This window comes from Melospiza melodia, chromosome 20 (assembly GCF_035770615.1).
Source record: "Melospiza melodia melodia isolate bMelMel2 chromosome 20, bMelMel2.pri, whole genome shotgun sequence".
Classification (NCBI taxonomy): domain Eukaryota; kingdom Metazoa; phylum Chordata; class Aves; order Passeriformes; family Passerellidae; genus Melospiza; species Melospiza melodia.
The window spans coordinates 3,567,843-3,585,962 of NC_086213.1; the positions used below are offsets into that span (position 1 = coordinate 3,567,843).

The 18,120-nt window shown below is 41.9% G+C and overlaps 1 protein-coding gene across 5 annotated transcripts in view; it reads left to right on the forward strand.

The window, feature by feature from the left end:
- The window catches only part of CABIN1 (calcineurin binding protein 1), a 116,569-nt gene that overhangs the window by 71,972 nt on the left and 26,477 nt on the right, over nucleotides 1-18,120 (forward strand). For all 5 annotated transcript variants that reach the window (XM_063172944.1, XM_063172949.1, XM_063172946.1 and 2 more), the window contains exons 31-32: nucleotides 13,520-13,683; nucleotides 16,852-16,948. In XM_063172944.1, the coding sequence (XP_063029014.1) occupies nucleotides 13,520-13,683; nucleotides 16,852-16,948 (261 nt within the window). The remainder of the gene's footprint in view (nucleotides 1-13,519; nucleotides 13,684-16,851; nucleotides 16,949-18,120) is intronic.

Below are 18,120 nucleotides of genomic sequence, written 5' to 3' on the forward strand. Positions count from 1 at the left end.
CAGCCCTGAAGCTTTGAGGGGCTTTTCGGTCGGGGTGGCACCGAGCAGAGAGCAGCCCAGCTGTGCTGTATGTGCGCTCCCTGCGCTGCTGCCAGAGCCGGGCGCACACGGGAGATTCCCCCGCTCAGCGCTGACCTAACAGCAAAGCCTGTTTGTTGTTCCGTGCCTGTTTTGCATGAGCCACGATGCTGGAACAGTTGCTGCTTCATTCAGCTAAAGAGAGAGAGAGAGGATAAGAGGATTCCAATTTAATTAGCAGTTTGTTAAAACCAGTCAGCTTTGTCTGGTCACATGTTTATAATTTTAGAACGTATGTCTTAATTGCAGTAAATTCTGGTGTTGTGCATAAAGCAAGTGCCACATGCTGTTTGCGGCATTGGCTGTGGCAGCTCCACGATTCTGGTTTTTTAATTTACTGCAGCCTCTGTTTGTTTGAGCAATGGCAGATTTTTGTGTGTGCAGGGGGCATTTTGCATGAAGCAGATCTAAGAATTAAAGCATATGCTGTAGAGGTTTTTATTACCCAGGGAGCTGCAAGTTGTGTCCCTTCTATTGGAGCATATTCAGGTTGACATCTTGAATACCCAGATACTGTTTTCAGTAATAGCACTGTTGTGTGTTTTCAGCATCTTTATTGGAATCTGAAATACTCTAAATGTTGAGGCCTTCCTAACTCCTCCTCCCCCTCAATAATTACTCTGGTTGTTCTCAAATAATTTCTGTCTCACAGTATCACTGAAATCAAACACTGTACCCTGTCTTCTGAGCTGATTCTGCCGTGCCTTGTGTCAGACTGAGCTCTTGTGGTATTGCTGCTGGTTGAGCACTGAAGCTCCCCTGTGTATACTGTGATTTATGTTACTGTAAATAGGGTAATTAAATTATTGCTTCCCTGCAATGGCTTGTTCCTCTGGTGTTACCAAAGATCAGTCAGCTTTAGTTGGGGTGCTAGGCAGGCTGCTGTTTGCTTGAATTAGGCATTTCCACTAACTCTTACAACTGGATAAAGAGCTGCTTTTGTTTTTCTGAGGAAGTCCTGGCAGTGTCTGAAAGCAAGACAGCATAAGGTGTTAGCACACATATGTGTCCTCCCCCGCAAAAAAAAAAAAGGTAAAATACATGAGAAACAGAGTTACTGAAATTCTTTTTTGTTGCATGAATTCCTGTATCAGAGGAGAAAAGATAATTTGAGATTAGCTGTGGGGTGCATAACAGAAAGAGATTTTTTTACCTTTTATAGCCGTCAGGATTCCTTCAGGGCCTCCACTTGCTGGACAGAGAAGGGAAGTGTGCTGTGCATGCTGCTGTAGGGGGGGGGAACGAGATAATGGAATTAATTACTTGTCAGCTCCTAATGGCTTAATTGGAGGCTCTTAATTGTTGAGGATGAAATGTGCAAACTCATGTAGAGCTGTGGTTTTTGGAGAGGAGTGTCTTCCCCAAGGCTGTACCCACTGCATGTGGCTTTTTCTGGTTCATAACCTCTATTATGGAATAATTGTTTCTTACTACCTATTTCAAATAAGCTGCTTCCTGCCCTCAACTTCAGCCGACAAACTGTTTGAAATCCAGGATGTGTATTTCTGTCATTCCTAAGCCAGTAGGAAACCTCAGGCAGAGCTGGGACCTTCAAATACGAATTAAGTCATGTGTTTACAAACACAAGTCTTTCTAGAACTGCCCTTAGAAAAAGGAGCAGGGAACCCTAGTCAGATCTTACAGGATTCTGGTTTGAAAGGCTTTTCTGCTGGCTCCTGCTGTCACTTTACCTCTGTCAGAACACTAGAGGAGTTTAAATGTTTGTTCCTTCTGCTTTCCATTGCTATTTTTCTTCTCAACATTGACAAAAGATTTGAGTATTTCTGCGTGCTTCCAGATTGTGTGCACATACCAAAATACCAGCCTGTCATAGAACATGCCATTCTTGTCACTTCCAAAAGTGTTTTCCAATAGTGAACAGTTATATTTTTTTAGTACTATTCCTGGTATGTATTGCATTTTATATTTCACCTTGGTTGGTAAAGCTTGTTTATATTAGTGCTGTTAAAAGTACTGACAGTTCTTCATTAAGTTCCAATATGCAGCTCTCTTAATTTTTATAAATAACTTCACAGTCTATTCAGTGAGGTTAACTAGCTTCTTTCATAATCATGATTTGTTATTCAATAAGCTGCAAAACCCCCTACCTATGATTGTTTTGAAATCTGTGGCTTATAAACTAAAAACTAAACTTATAAACTATGAATGTAAGGTCATAGTAGCTTTAAAGAAAATTACCAGTGCCCAGGCAGAGCAGTTGTCACATATGGATTTGTCACTTCTGAGCAATGACATGGCCCTTTCCTGACCAAGTTTCACTATGTGCTCTCCACAAACCTGATTTTCTCTTGTGTCACCTTGAGCCTACTTTACTTTTTCTTACTTACAGTTGAGAAAAGCTACCCAACAGGTCACTGAGGAAAAATGTTCTCTTTTGAAAAGTCCCTGAGTGGCCCCCAAAGTCAGGTGGTGTGGCTGTGTGGTCACTCACAGTACTCTGAGGTGAAAGTGTTGTCTGAAAAATGCATCTTTGAAGGAGGATGTTTCTGGGTAATTTTTATGAAGATATAATTTTTTATCAAGATAAAATTAAAGTGAAGTCTTTTCTCTACCAGGAACATCACTTGATTGTATTTTATGAGCTGCCATTTGATGCTGCTGTAGAGGATTTTCTGTTTTCAAAAATGGTGATGGAAATTAGTAGCAAGCATTTTCTGGACCTTTTGATTTATATTTCTTCAGGCTCAAAGATCTCAGCAGGATCTCCTAATGCCATGTATTCTAGTGATTTGGTACTGACAAGAAAGAACACTGACTGCTTTATCAGTATTGTTTTCTGAAATGATAGCATTTTCCTCTGAGTTGTTGATCCAGCCCTCTAGCTTTTGATATTTTCTGAGACTTGGAGTCTAGCACAGTGATATAGATGTAAAATGTAAAGGTGCATATGTCACTTTTCCTAAGCATTTGATGAACATGCTGAAATATTTTGCAAACACTGGGATTTTATGGACTCTCATCTTGAAATTTTACTCTGTGATTCTTTATGTAGAGGAGAGTAAAAGCTGAAAGTCTGGGCTGTCAGTGCAGGGATGCTGGATGTCAGCTGTTGGGTGGGAGTGGGCAGTTAAGCATTTTGTTTGTTGCAAAGCAAGGGATGTAGGATGGGAGACCAGTTTGTGTTGGCATAAAAACTGGAGTATTTTGGTAAAATAACTTTTTAGCACTCTGACAGCCTAGTTTAACATACTCAAAACCAATGAGTCTTTATGTATTGGATAATCAGTCATTTACATCTAAAACTTGGTATTTAAGTAGGTGAAAATGCATTCCTTCAGATCCTTCAAGCCTGAAGAGTTTCAGGCTGAAACAGCAGAAGTGACATTCTGTAAAAGCAGGGGACCCTTCCTGCAGTGTTAGAGCATGAGGAATCTCTGAACAGCTCTTCATGTTAATTCAGAATGTGAATCCTACATTACCAGTGTGCTGAATCTCAGCAATTAGCACAGCACTCAGTGTTACAAAGTTCTTGTCCTCCTTTCCTTCCTGGGGCTGCATGTACTGCTCTGGATGGTGGAGGCTGTGTTGTGCTTTGTGCCCAAGCAGTTTTTAAGGCAGGAGTGTTGTCAGAATAACCCCAGCAATGCTCTGTGCCAGGCTCACTATTTTTGGGTGCTACAAATGGTACTCAGAAATGATAGCTGATAGTTCTGTGTTCTGAAGCAATTTTCAATTTTCTTAAAATTAGGCTGAGGTAGAATCACAGAATTGTAAAATCACAGAACAGTTTGGGTTTTAAGAGGCTTTTAAAGGTCACCCAGTCCAAATCTCCTGGAAAGAACAGGGACATCTTCAGCCAGATGAGGATGTTCCAAGCCCTGTACAACCTGACCATGAATGTTTCCAGAGATGGGGCATCCACCACTGCTCTGGGCAGTCTGTGCCAGTGATTTGCCACCCTCATTGTGAAAAAAAAAAAAAAGTTTTTCATTATATCCTGTCTAGATCAACCCTTCTTTAATTCTTTAATTTAAAACCATTGCCCCTTGTCCTATTGTACATGCCCTGCTAAAATTGTGTCCCCATTTTTCTTCGCCCCCCTTCAAGTATTGAAAAGCCACCCTGAGCCTTTCCCAGAGTCTGAGCAGCCTCAGCTCTCTCAGCCTTTGCTCCCACAGAGCTGCTGCAGCCTGTGATCACCTCTGTGGCCTCCTCTGCACCCCTGCAGTGGCTCCAGGTCTCTGCTGAGGTGAGAACCTTGGGGCTGGGCACATTATTGCAGCTGGGATCCCCAGGTACCCTTCCTTCCCCCAAATAACAACTCCAGTTACAGTTCCTTCCCCCAGATAACTCCAGTTACAGTGCCTTTCCCCAAAAAATGCCAGTTACAGTGCCTGGACCCTGCTTTGTAACCCCTGGGGATCCTGGGACAGTCACTGTGCAGACAGAAGTGTTGGGTTATGGGTGAAAACAAAAAATATCTCATAATCCTTAAACTTGCTTTTCTCTGGGAGCCAGCAGCTTCTCCCAGCTCTGTGTTAACCCAAATTCTCTGGTTCTGCAGCTCCTCCTTTGGGAGTAAGACTGAATGCTGGGGCTCAGCATTGGTTTGCCACTGACAAAGTTTCTGGTTGTAATTTATGTCCCCTAACATTTGCCATCTTTTATGCCTTAGCCATCATCCTTTGTGTTTAAGGGAAATAGTAATTTCTAGTTTGTAATTCATCTCATCCTGACCTGGAGCCTGCAATAGCTCAGGTGAGCCACATCCCCTAAATGCCTTTTCCCCTCTGTAAAATGTTTCTGGGTGGTACCATTAAATGTGTGTGTCTGTATCAGAGATGTGTGGAATTAGATTCAATTAATGCCACGTGTTGTCAAAAAAATGAAAGTTTGCTGATGTCCTCAGAGGGCTGGTGCAGAAGCCTGCCCATGGATGTACCAAGCTTCTTTCATTGCCTTTTAGTGCCATTTGCATCTGATGCCAGGCAGTCAGCTTGTAGCAGATACACAGAAAAGTTTTTAGCAGGAAAATCCTCTTAATTCAAGGAAAGGCTGTCTGTTAGGTGAAACCAGCACCCTGTCACTGTCCAGATGTGCCCAGCTCTCCATTTATTTTGGTGGTATAGAAGTCTTCTCACATCTGACCCCAGAAAATGGCTAAAAATTTCAAAATACTAATAAAGGATTTTGCCATCAAAGTTCTCATATTCTTTCATTAGATTTCTGCATCAAGTCATTTGTGTGTGAGAAGATTCAGAAGCAGTCTGTGCTCTCTGGATTTCTGTGCTTTATATCCTCCCAAAGAAAAAATTCCAAACTCTTTCAGACAGGGACCTGACATGAAACCAAAATGTACCTCAAAAAAGGGTACTGAAGTAACAGAGGCAGAATCTGAAATTCCAGCATGAGTGAGGAGAAACTCCTCAGTGTTTTCTGTTGAGTAGATGGAAGAGCCTGACTAAGTCTCTGGATGACTTCTGCTCTTCTGCATCCCTTTGGCAACCTTGAATTGTCTGCAGGACACAGTGAATGAAACTTAACTGTTGGTAATTTAATTCCTAACCAATCCTTTTTTTTTTCTTTCCCCTAAAATACAGTTGGGAAAAGGGAGCAACTTATAGAGGAAAGATGATAAATGTACTTAAATAATTTGTTCCAATCTTTTTATCATGAACTGACCTTCCAGCTTGAGAAGTTGTCCAGCTGTCCAGAAGGGAACCTTTGTTAATGTTGGCAACAGAAAAGAGGAAAAAAAAAAAAGTCAGTGTTCCACAGCTTTATCTTCAAATCCACTTTTGCTTTAGCACCCCAGATTTGCAGGTTAGAGGAATGAGGGACTGAACCAGAGGGAGTTCTTGGAGTGCCCTGGAGAAGGATGCTGGAAGGTCCAGCACCCTGTTGGTGTTAACCTGGAGGAGCAGTGCAGGGAGCAGCCCCTTCACCCCGAGGTTGGTGCATTGTGCTCACACCTCTGTGTTTGCTGCATTTTCCCCATTGTGTTTGCTGCATTTTCCTGTGTTTGCTGCATTTTCCCCATTGTGTTTGCTGCATTTTCCCCATTGTGTTTGCTGCATTTTCCTGTGTTTGCTGCATTTTCCCCATTGTGTTTGCTGCCTGCTGCAGAGCCCCAGAGGGAATGCAGCTGTGTTATTGTTTGAGCACAACTGCACCTTCAAACCAGGTTTCAAGAGGCTGGTGTGTTGCTTTTCCTTTCTTTCTTTGTCTTTCTTTCTGTCACAGCCATGCACTAGAAGAGTTTCTTTATTTCCTTTTCTTACAGTCTAGTTAGCTGTTTCCCTTAAAAAAAAAAAAAAAAGTGATGTGACTTTCTGTTGACATGGTTGTGAAATCACATGGTACATGGGAACCATCAGAGTAAAAACTCCTCAAGCCTCCTGACTGGGTGAACATAAACCTCCAGATTCTGCCTGGCAAGTGGCCAAACCCAGAGCTCTGCAAAGGCCATCTCCAGGCCTCAGTTTCTGTTTCATTAATTCCACCTGAACTTGTAACTCATCTGAACAAGGCATTTCTGCTTTTATTTAATTCTTATGCAGCAAAGAAATAATTCCCTTTCCCTGCCTCCTGTGTGCATGTCCCTGCCTTGTGCTCAGAGTCTCCCAAAGTGGCTGTGGCTTGGGTGTTCTTTTCATGGGGTTAAAACCAATTTAAAGTCAAATCAACTGTAAAATGATTGTTCTGGAAATAGAGAAGTCTAAAATTTAAGGCCCTGCAAATACATTGTATATTGAAGAGAGAAATAAGAGGTGAAAATTGTCCATTATGTTTCTTTATCAGCATATGATGATTGGAACATGTGGAGCACTTCCATTTGTCAATATTTTTTCATGCTGCTGTCTTTGCTAAAATAAAGTTACAGAATTCCACAGTTCTTCCAAAATGCATACATGCTGTTTATTCATTTCCAAGTGTGTGTGTATTTAAAAGATAAGAAAATGACAATATTTGCCTTATAGACTAGAAATTGTAATCCTGCTTGTTCTTCACTTACTGAAAGGAGATGCTGCAGTTTTGCCTTTATTTCTGTTTCCTTTGCCAGGCTGATAAAATGTAATTTATGTATTATCATATTTTTAAATTCATTCTGTTACTGTTCTATGTAATAACTATAGTCTGGAAGAGTTGGTAGGATTTTCCTGAAATCAGCTCAGTTAAGTAAGCCAGGGTTGCTCTATGACACAGGCCCTGCAGATAACAATTTTAATACTCTGAATACTCTGCTTTCCTTTCCTAATACTTCTGTGCCCACTTGCATTCCTGTTCACAGAGGCAGAATTGTTCCATTACAGGCTGGATAGCAGTGGGGATGCAGTGAGGAATTGAGGAAGAAAAATAATAGAATTATCTGCAGAAAAGAAGAAAAACTCAGGTGACAGAGGAAAATAATAAGAGGTAGGGGAGCATGTTAAGGTTGGTTGAGGAAAGATGGTTTAGAAATTTGCCTCGTGGGGGAGGGGGCAGTGGTTTTAATGGTTGTGCTCAGAGGTGGCAGGAAGTTGTGAGGGGAGCACTAAATAAAGCCATGCTGGCAGAGGAGGGTGGGGACATTCAGTGCTCTGTGCTGGACCTTCCTGACTTCACATAGAGAACTCTCAAACCCTGTGTGCTGAACCTGTTCAGCTTCAACCATATTCCTTTCCTCTGCAGGCACCCAGAGCAAGACAATAAAATTAAATAAGTAACTAAAAAGACAGGACATGAGTAAAACTGGTGGTATTTCAGTATGTTGTGCTTAACCCTATATAAAAGCAGAGACTTTAGCAAAGTGGGAACTTTCCAGGGATTATACAGCTGTGCCTAGTTCAATTTCATGATTTTGAAATACCATGTATGTTACATTATTAATTGTTGCCTTCCCTGAACCACTTAATTAGTTATTTTGCTAGTTTTGACATACTTTCTAACAATCTTAATATTTAAATTATTTTTACTAAAGGCTCTTAGCAGGACATTACTGAGACTGACAGATGAGGAAATGTTTGGTTTTGGTTTGGGCATTTGCAATACAGTTTGTTGTACGTAGTGCAACTTGAACTTCCAGGACCCTTTAGGGAAAAAAAAAAAGGGAAGAAAAATTGGGAGTTAAGTAATGGGAAGTCTTTATTTGTATTAGTGTGGGGTTTATGTGTTTGCTTGTTATATGTGAATTGGATCATGTGGAGCATGACTTGCATTTCTCCATTTCCATGGAGCAGGGAGAGAGTAAAGTTTGATCAGTGCTTAGAAAATGGCTCACCCTGGAGCTGTGCCTGGCAGCAGCAGCCATCCCCAGGGAGCTTTGCTGGGATCTGTCAGCCTCTCCTCCTCAGAGAGGCATTCCTAAACCCCAGGGAATCCCCTCCCCTCAAGTTCTGGAGTAAGCAGCATGGAGGAATAATAAGCACTTCCTTCCTTGCTATTTTCAGTGCCTGAACTAGAAAGTCCCAGAGAGCTGCAGCTCTGCAGGGGGAGGCACAGCCCCAGCCCCAGCTGAAAAACAGTTGTACAAGTGTCACCAGCATTATGGCAGCCTGGCTCCATTATTCAGTTTTCTATTTAATGCCATGTTCAGTATGAAGTTCTTTGCAGGGTTTTCAGTGCTCCCAGATTTATTTTTCCCTAGCAGCGTGTGTCAGGCTTCCCCCGCCCCCACTCTTGCGGCGTGTTTGTTTTGCCAGGAAGGCATGGAGAGCAGCCTGATGTTTTGGATCCTGAGAGGCATTTTGGGCTTGTTGGAAGTGTCTCACTCCTTGCTCTGGTTTGGTGTAAACAGCTCTGCTGGCTGTGGCTGCAGGGAGGAGAACCTTGCAGCGCTGGCAATGGTGGCCAGCAAACACGAGCGGGCGATGGATGGAAAATCCTTCCAGAGCTGGAGACATTTTGTCAGGTAGCCTGAGTGGCCATAACCAGCTACAAAACCTTTCAAAGAACTGGGAATTGTTGGCACAAGGATCTGCACTCTTCTGTGAGTGTACTTTGCCAACAAATCTCAATTTCTAAGTGATGATATAAAATCTTTAGTTAAACTGAATAATAGTTCCTGGTCTTCTCCCCACTTACATCTTTACAGACTTTGCATTTGTGTATTTCTTAAGCTTTATTAAAAGTAATAAAAGCCCAGCACTGAGCTTCTTAAAAAAAGTTGCAGTGTGTGATCTGAATTTGGAAGTATTCTTCCTGAAGTTTATTGATATTTAGGAAGGAAAAATTAATACCTGATGGGTTTTATTAAACTTCTCTTTGGAAGAGATTTAAACAAGACGTTCTGTAGTTTCTGACTGAAATCACAGTTTTAAAAGTTCCATATGACTCACAAAATGAGCTCTGATAAACTCACTTTACCCTCAGTGTTTTGCATATTGCTTAACACAGTTTCAGTGATGGAATGAAGATTGCTCTGGTGGCAGGTTTCTTTCTGCTTTTGCCTCCAGGCTGCCTGTGGAACATTGGACCCCTATCTATTGCTGCTTTGCATTTATGAAGCTGCAAGTCAACACATGAAAAGTTAGTGACTTTCCTTTTAAAATCAGTCCTACTTTTGTAATTGCAGTGGGAAACCCGACACCCCTAATGTGAGTTTTAATTTAACCTCTTTTAATGTGCCCTGGAAGACAGCAGCATTCTCCAAAATACACAACTTTGTTTCTATCTGAGGGGCTTTTTCCTGGGTTTCTGGATGCAGTTTGTATATTCTGTCATTAAAAATGGCTCTAATACTAAATTGTTGTAAAATTTAGTACTAAATTTCCAGGCTAGCATTAAAATGGATACATGGGATATATGAGAAGGAGCTGCAAAATTATTTCCAGCTAATTCCAGATACAGTATCTGATCCAGGTGATCCTCTTGATTCAGATGAAAGATGAGATAATGCTGAAAAAGACCAGGAACCTACCTACACGTTGGCAGAGTTCCACTCCTACAGTGTGCTGGAGTTGACCATAAATTGTTTTGTGTAGTTAAATTGGCTAAGTAGGTTGTTGCAATGTGGTGCCATTATGAGGCATTCACTTGTTTTGGGATTTGGCAGGAACCCAGTTTACATACGTGCAGAGAAGCAAAAAATAGCAGCTCCAGAATGTGTGCTTCATCTGTGGGCTGAAAGGAGAGCCATTGTATGGTTTGGAGGAAGAAAAGGCATCTCTGTTGAAATAGAAGCATGTGCTGGTTTACAGAGCTGTCACCTGCAGGAGCTGGGTGAGCTCTTGGCCATGGGAGGTGTTTGTGGCATTGCTGGAAGGGGAGGCAGTGCCTGTGCCTGGGGCTTGGCCATGGTGCTCCTTGAGGCACAGTCTGGAGAAGGGAAGCTACAAAAAAGAGCTTGAAAGAAAGCTTCAGGGAGCAAGAGGAAGAACAGCTTTAGTGTGGTCACTAGGGAGTAAGAGTAGAGAGCATAAGGAAAAGCAAGGAAATTTGGCAGATTAGTCTGTGCATTATATCCAGTTGAAGTCACTGTTTTCCATGTAAAAACATGGAGATTAATCCTCTGATATTTCTGTGTTGTTTTTTGCTAACTTCCTATACATCTTATGGAGTGGAACCAGAGATTTTCTGCAGACATGCAAAGGAAAGGTCCATTTTACACAGGGGGTTATGGATCTGCCTTTCTGGTCAAATGTCATTTATGATTGCAGTAATCATTTTCTTTGCTTCCACTTTGTATTAAGTTCTGAAGAGTTTTGATCACACTGAAAGTAAAGCTAAACAAATCTAAGCAAGACCTTTAAACAAAGATAAAGGAGTAAATATTTGTATATCCTGCTCTCTGAACAGGTTTGGAAAGGCAAACTCTTTTCCAGTCAGGTACTCCTATCAATGAGACTTTTCTTTCCTGCTTGTTTACATGATCAGAGGATTTTCATCTTAGAAAGCTGCTACAGGAAAAGCTTCAGAACCAAATAAAACACAAGGGAAGGGTTTGCAGTGATGCAACAGCAGTTTTTGTGAATGATCATAATGTAAATCCCATCCTAACACACAAACATGGTATTATGTGCAGTTCATTTTTTCGGGTATGGTTGACTAGGATGCTGACAGCATCCACAATAAACACCTGAAAACAATCTCATTAGATGTATTAGACATGGCAAAATCTGAGCTAACTAACCCTAATTAAATTATATTTGCTATCAGCCTCCAGCCTTGCTCCCCAAAGATTCCCTTATCCCAGAAATTTAATTAGAAGGTTCAGAATTTATGGCCAAGTATTTGAATCTGCCACTAGAAAATGGATTCTGCTGAGGAATCTAATTCTTCCTTTTGGACTGGTTAGTCCACAGTGAGCATTGATGATATCAAGGCTCTCACCAAGTTCCTAAGACATTTAATAACAGATTGTTTGAAGATAGAAACTTGCTGTGAGTGCATATTAACAGCTTTCAGGCCAGGAAAACTTACTTGAGGTTACTCCTTATTTTTTTGGTTAGTTGAGCTTTGACTAGGTGAGGTGTGTTCATTGACACTGAAGAAAAATGCACAGTATAATTTGGGCTTTGCTTGCTCTTTCTTGGAACAGTTCAGAAGCACATTTAGAAGGTTTGCTGTGGCTCCTGTGAGCCTTGCTGCTGGCAGGAATCAATTGACTTAAATCCATATCTCACTGTCTGGGGGAGCTCAGCTTTTATCTGTCCCTTATCCCCTGTCCCTCTGTGAAATTCCACTGCAGAATCTGCTCCTTATTTTCCCAGCTGTGTCCTTTTTAGTTGGATCCCTGTGAAGGTTTCCTGTTGTGTCCTTTTCAGTTGGATCTCCATTTAAAGGTTTCCCTTGTCCCCCTTCTGCAGGGAATCTGCTTGTATCCCTTTCAGTTGGATCCCCTCTTTGAAGGTTTCCTTTCCCCCTCTGGTTGTGGTTTTTTCATTTGGATCCCTGTGTGAAGGTTTCCCTTGTCCTCCCTCTGCAGGGAATCTGGTTGAATCCCTGTGTGAAGGTTTCCTTTCCCCCTCTGTAGGGAATGTGGTTTTGTTTTTTTCAGCTGGATCCCTGTGTGAAGGTTTCCCTTTTTTCCCCTCTGCAGGGCATCTGGTTGTGGTTTTTTCAGTTGGATCCCTGTTTTAAGGTTTCCTTTCTTTCTCTGCAGGGAATCTGGTTGTGTTTTTCTCAGTGTGATCCCCATTTGAGGGTTTCCTTTCCCCCTCTGCAGGGAGTTTTTTCAGCTAGATCACCATTTGAAGGTTTCCGTTCCCCTCTGTAGAGATTCTTGTGTTTTTTTCAGTTGGATCCCCATTTGAAAGTTTCCTTTCCCTCTCTGGCTGTGTTTTTCTCAGCTGGATCTGCATTTGAAGGTTTTCTTTTCCTCTCTGCAGGGAATCTGGTTGTGTCCTTTTCAGTTGGATCCCTGTGTGAAGGTTTCCTTTTGTGTCCTTTTCAGCTAGATCCCCATTTGAAGGTTTCCCTTGTTCCCCCTCTGCAGGAAATCTGGTTGGATCCCTGTGTGAAGGTTTGCTTTCCCCCTCTGATTGTGTTTTCTCCAGCTGGATCCCCATTCAAAGTTCCCTTTCCCCCTCAGGCTGTTTTTTTTTCAGCTGGATCCCCCTTTGAAGTTCCCTTTCCCCCTCTGGGTGTGTTTTTTCCATCTGGATCCCCCTTTGAAGGTTCCTTTCCACCTCAGGCTATGTTTTCTCCAGCTGGATCCCCATTTGAAGGTTTCTTTCCCCCTCAGGCTGTTTTCTCTCCAGCTGGATCCCCATTTGAAGGTTCCTTTCCCCCTCAGGCTGTGTTTTTTCCATCTGGATCCCCCTTTGAAGGTTCCTTTCTCCCTCTGGGTGCGTTTTCTCCAGCTGGATCCCCATTTGAAGGTTCCTTTCTCCCTCTGGGTGTGTTTTTTCAATCTAGATCCCCATTTGAAGGTTCCTTTCCCCCTCAGGCTGTGTTTTTTCCATCTGGATCCCCATTTGAAGGTTCCTTTCCCCCTCTGGGTGTGTTTTTTCCATCTAGATCCCCATTTGAAGTTCCCTTTCCTCCTCAGGCTGTGTTTTTTCCATCTGGATCCCCATTTGAAGGTTTCTTTCCCCCTCAGGCTGTTTTCTCTCCATCTGGATCCCCATTTGAAGGTTCCTTTCCCCCTCAGGCTGTGTTTTTTCCATCTGGATCCCCTTTGAAGGTTCCTTTCCCCCTCAGGCTGTGTTTTTTCCAGCTGGATCCCCCTTTGAAGGTTCCTTTCTCCCTCTGGGTGCGTTTTCTCCAGCTGGATCCCCATTTGAAGGTTCCTTTCCCCCTCAGGCTGTGTTTTTTCTGTCTAGATCCCCATTTGAAGGTTCCTTTCCCCCTCAGGCTGTGTTTTTTCTGTCTAGATCCCCATTTGAAGTTCCTTTCCCCATCTGGGTGTGTTTTTTTCCATCTGGATCCCCCTTTGAAGGTTCCTTTCCCCCTCAGGCTGTGTGTTCTCCAGCTGGATCCCTATTTGAAGGTTCCTTTCCCCCTCTGGTTACATTTTTTCCATCTGGCTCCCCATCTGAAGTTTCCTTTCCCCCTGCAGGGCATCTGGCGCATCCCCGTGGATGAGATCGACCGGCCGGGCAGTTTCGCGTCTCATATGAACCGCTCCATCGTGCTGCTGCTCAACGTGCTCTCCCAGCTGAGGGACTACAGCACCCTGCTCAAGGTCTCCTCCATGCTGCAGAGGACCCCTGATCAGGGAAAGTATGAGACATTTATTTCATTTTGAGCCATTTGTTGTAAAGCTTTCCAGTGTGTTTTGTTTGCTGTGTGACTGTTTTATTTAAAGCTCTTCTTTGTTTAGGGAAAAAAGTCTTTAGACAGGTTCCCTTGGGAGTAGAGTGGAATTGTTGGTTTTCTTGGGTTTTACAGAGATGGGGTAACCGAGAGGAGTTTTGAAATATTTTATTCTATTACCATTCTCAATGAATAGTGAGACACAAAAGATATAAAACTCAGTGCTATTTTATCAAAAACTAACTTAGTTCTTAGTTACAATACCTTATGTTTTTCAGCTTATTGACTTATACTACACAATGCTACTAGTACTTCTAGTACTATTACTTCTAATACTATTATTACTTCTATTTCTATTACTTTTAATTACCTATATTTTTTCCCTACATAGTTCTACTAAGTGGATCTTTCATAATTCTAATTCTCTAAAATACCTAGTCTTTTTACAAAACCGTATTTTAAAACTTACTAAAACTTGCTTTTAGTTCAATCTCTCTCTCTTAACAATGTCATCTCTATTCCATAATAAGTCAACACACTTTATCTCAGTGTTTACATACAGATGTGTCACACCATGTGAGCTTTATATCCACAAACCCATTTCCTACATGGAACGATGGTTAATTTTTCTCAAGATTATGATTCTCTAAAGTAGCCTGGAGTTTCTGTGCCTTTCTGCTGAGACTCAGAGCAGCCCTGGGGGTGCCCAGCAGCCTTACAGAGGTGTGGTTTGTCACGTGGAGGGATTCTCTGGAGGAGCAGTGTGCCATGGGCACCCTGTGCTGGCCCTTGCGTAAGAGCCAGAGGTCAGGGCCCAGCATCCTGCCTTCCTGTAATCCTTGATGGCCTCAACAATGCCTGTGTGCCTCTTGGCAGCTGATGCTATTTAAAAAGCTTATCCTGTTCAGGGGTGATCTAATTTTAATTGCATTAACCTTATTTAAGAAAAAAAGAAGCTATTAGTGTGAGCTATATATGGACTCGTATCAATGAGAAGACCAAAATAAACATCCAAGGAAAACACTGAGGTAAAGTTCTCGTAGGTTGTCCTGTGGGAAATGTTGAAATTGGTCTCTGGCAAATGTTTAAGAAATGAAACATGAATGATTGATGGCAATAAGTTGGAGGAATTGAAGGTTTCTTCATGTGTTTTTGAGTGTGAGTGCATGTGAATTTGCATGGAGTGTAGTGTGTCTGGGAATATGTCACCCCTTGTTCAGCAAACTTGAAGCCAAAAATACTTTGACTTTTAACATATCAGAAGAACTGAACCATAGAAGGTTTCAATTTCTGTCCTAAGCAAACCCATAGCTGTACTAAAAATATTATGTTATTTGTAAGTCTAGACTGAATTCAAAAAACAAATAATTTGACATGTTAGATCAGCCAGTGCCAGCCTTGGTGAGGTGCAGTTGTTAGAGGAAATTAGAAATAGAGATAATTCTGGGTGTGTCTGGTATATGCCTGGAACAACCCTATTTTTAAAAATAGGGTGGTTTTAGTTATTACTGAACTAATGAGGAGTCAGATGTTTATGGATTGCTTTTCAGAGAAAAGAGAGCAAAATTACCAATTTAACAATCATAGAGAGGAAATATGTGTATTTAAAATGTTGGCCTTTTGACTGAAATAATACCCTTCAGAGTTATTTACTTGATTTCTAGGCCTCTCATTCAAACCAGCTAATTCTGAAATAGAAATTAAGTTTTCCATTAAACGTGATTAGGTGGGAATGACAGCTGGAAGTGTTTTGCTTGAAAGCAGACTAAAACATTGTGTCCAAATACACTGAAATTACAGTGCTCTAGTAAATTAAATGAAGCTATAGAGTGAATGTTTTACACATACAATATTATTTTTTTGTAATACTTACTAGGAAAAAAGGTAGCAGCACACCCATGAACCCAGGATTTTTAGAGCTAAAAATCCTGAGTTCAAAGGCAACTGATATGATCAAAGAGAGAGGATTTGCTGATGTCCTTAATCTCACATGCACGCTTTATCCAGAACATGAAAATCACCTGAGAGTTCAGCATAGCTTTGTGTAACTATAAGGTTCTTTTTCAAAAAAAGGATTGAATAAGAAGCTGGTATTTGAGGGGCACAGAGGGCTTGATACAAGAAAACTAAATATGGTTGTCTGGTTTGCTCTGGGTTTGGTTGCTTGGTGTTTTCCCATTTCTCCCCTTCCCTCTGGCTGCAGGCAGAGGTGTCTTCTGCTTCATCTTTGTGTCATCTCTGATCTTGTGCGGAGGGAAACAAAGCTAAAGTGTTAAATCCCAATATTGTTATATTTCAGAATGCACCTGTAGATTTTTGGTTTTTTCTTATGTTTTAAAGTTGTTGTGTTGCCTTTTTCTTGTTTTTCTTTTGATGTCCTTTGTCTTGGTTTAAAGCACAGGTGTATGTTAAGGAATGCAGGAGCCTGCCCTGAAATGAAAAATGTAAATTCCCTCCCTCTGAATTGTTATAATTTTGAAATTAAGGGGCTCTCAGGCAGAGGTATGGGAAAAGGTTCTTTACGAGGAAAATTAAAAGTGCAAATGCAATAGTACAAACAAAAAAGCAACAGTGACAGAGTCAGACCATGCCCTGCCCCCTGTGTGTCAGGGGGGTGTCCCAGCCCCATCCCAGGGGGGCTCAGCCCTCCTGCAGTGCCAGCTGTGGCTCTGCTGCAGCAGGGATCCTGCACAAGGGGGGAGTTTTCCTCTGCAGCCCCAGGGCTGCTGCAGATGGGCCTGGGCTCCCTCTGGCCATGCAGGGCAGCAGAAAGCTGCTCCTCTGGCAGTGCAGGGGGCAAAGGCTGCTGTGCTGTGCCAGGCTCAGATTGGATCCAGGCAGGAATGCTTGGCTCCTGCCCTGGGCGGAGCATCTCCCCATGGGATGCTGGGATTGGATCAGCCCTGCAGGGACACTCAGTGGCCATGGACAGCAGAGATCTCCTGGAGGGAGGGCTGGCTGTGGGAGAGATAAAGAAAAAACTGCCCCATGGACAGCAGAGAACTGCCCCACCATAACAGATGGCAATAAAATACACACCCAGCTAAATCTTGCAGCCTAAGGCAGGCCTGGTTCTTGCTGTGGAGTGCTGTGAGTTTTGGCCGCTGATTCCTTTCTCTCTCTCGCTGGGGACAGGAAGTACCTGCGTGATGCCGATCGCCAGGTGCTGGCCCAGCAAGCCTTTGTGCTCACAGTGAAGGTGCTGGAGGACACCCTCAACGATCTCACACAGGTGAGGCAGCAGGGCTCTCCATGGCTCTCATTTAGTGATTAGCTTCTGCAGTGTTCACTCATTCCTTAGATCTCCTGAGATTCAAAGACTGCATTTATAAGCACTTGCTTCTAATACCTTTTGCTTATATGACACTACACAGAAAAATTTCTTCCAGCATTGTTGATTTTTTGGTTTTGAATTTCAGTAACAAGTACAGTTTGCAATAAGGATTGAAAGATTGCAGTAAGTTTGGTCTGACTGTCCCTTAAACATCAAATAGTGGTAGATACAAGTAGTGTTCAAGATCTCCATTTTCAGGTGTGGTCTATAGGAAAATTCCTTTTAAAATGAACTAAGATTCCTCTTGCAAGACAAACCCAGACAGCTTCGACAGTCTACATGCCTAGACACTTTTCACTGCTAGTCCTTGACAGCACCACACTTATTATTACATATAATTGTAATGTAGATTTCATTTTTTAAAGTCATACAGAAGCTAATCAGTTTCTGGATATTGGAACTTTGCTTTGTAAATACATTCAAGGAAGAACTTGTTCCTAAGAGTTTTCTAAGTTAACAGGCTGTAGGTTTAACCAACTAAAAAAAAACATGGTCAAGAACACTGGAACTCTGTATATTTAATAGTTTGTTCATAAATCTGGATGTAAGAGTTGTATCATTATCAATTTTTGAAAGAAGAGATGATGTACTGAGGTTTTCTACCTTTGGAACTTCACCAAAGTAAAGGTACAAAAAGTAAAATACTGCAGCAGGGTTTTGCCTACTTCTTGATCTATTAACAAGAAGGTTCTGTAAGAATAACAAAAAGAAAGAGTCTTAAACTTGAGCTTGATCTGCAGCTGCCAAAAGAAACAGATTTGGTTTTGATTTCAATATGTTAGAAGAAAAATTTGTGCAGTTAAAACCTTGGATTTCATTTAGTTGGATCCCTTAGCATGGACTGAAGTAGTGAGGGAAAATAAACATTGTGGCTTCAGTTCAGCCTGAGCTGTTGACACTTCTCTGTGGTTGTTTTCACTTATTAAAATACTTCTAATTGTAAGATTTGTGGCCTGGATTAATTAATATTGAGGAACAAATAAGAATTAACATAGAATAAATGCATTTTCTTCAGCAGAAGCAGTAATGAAAGGTACTGGTCAATATTCATGATAGTCACAGCTGTGCTC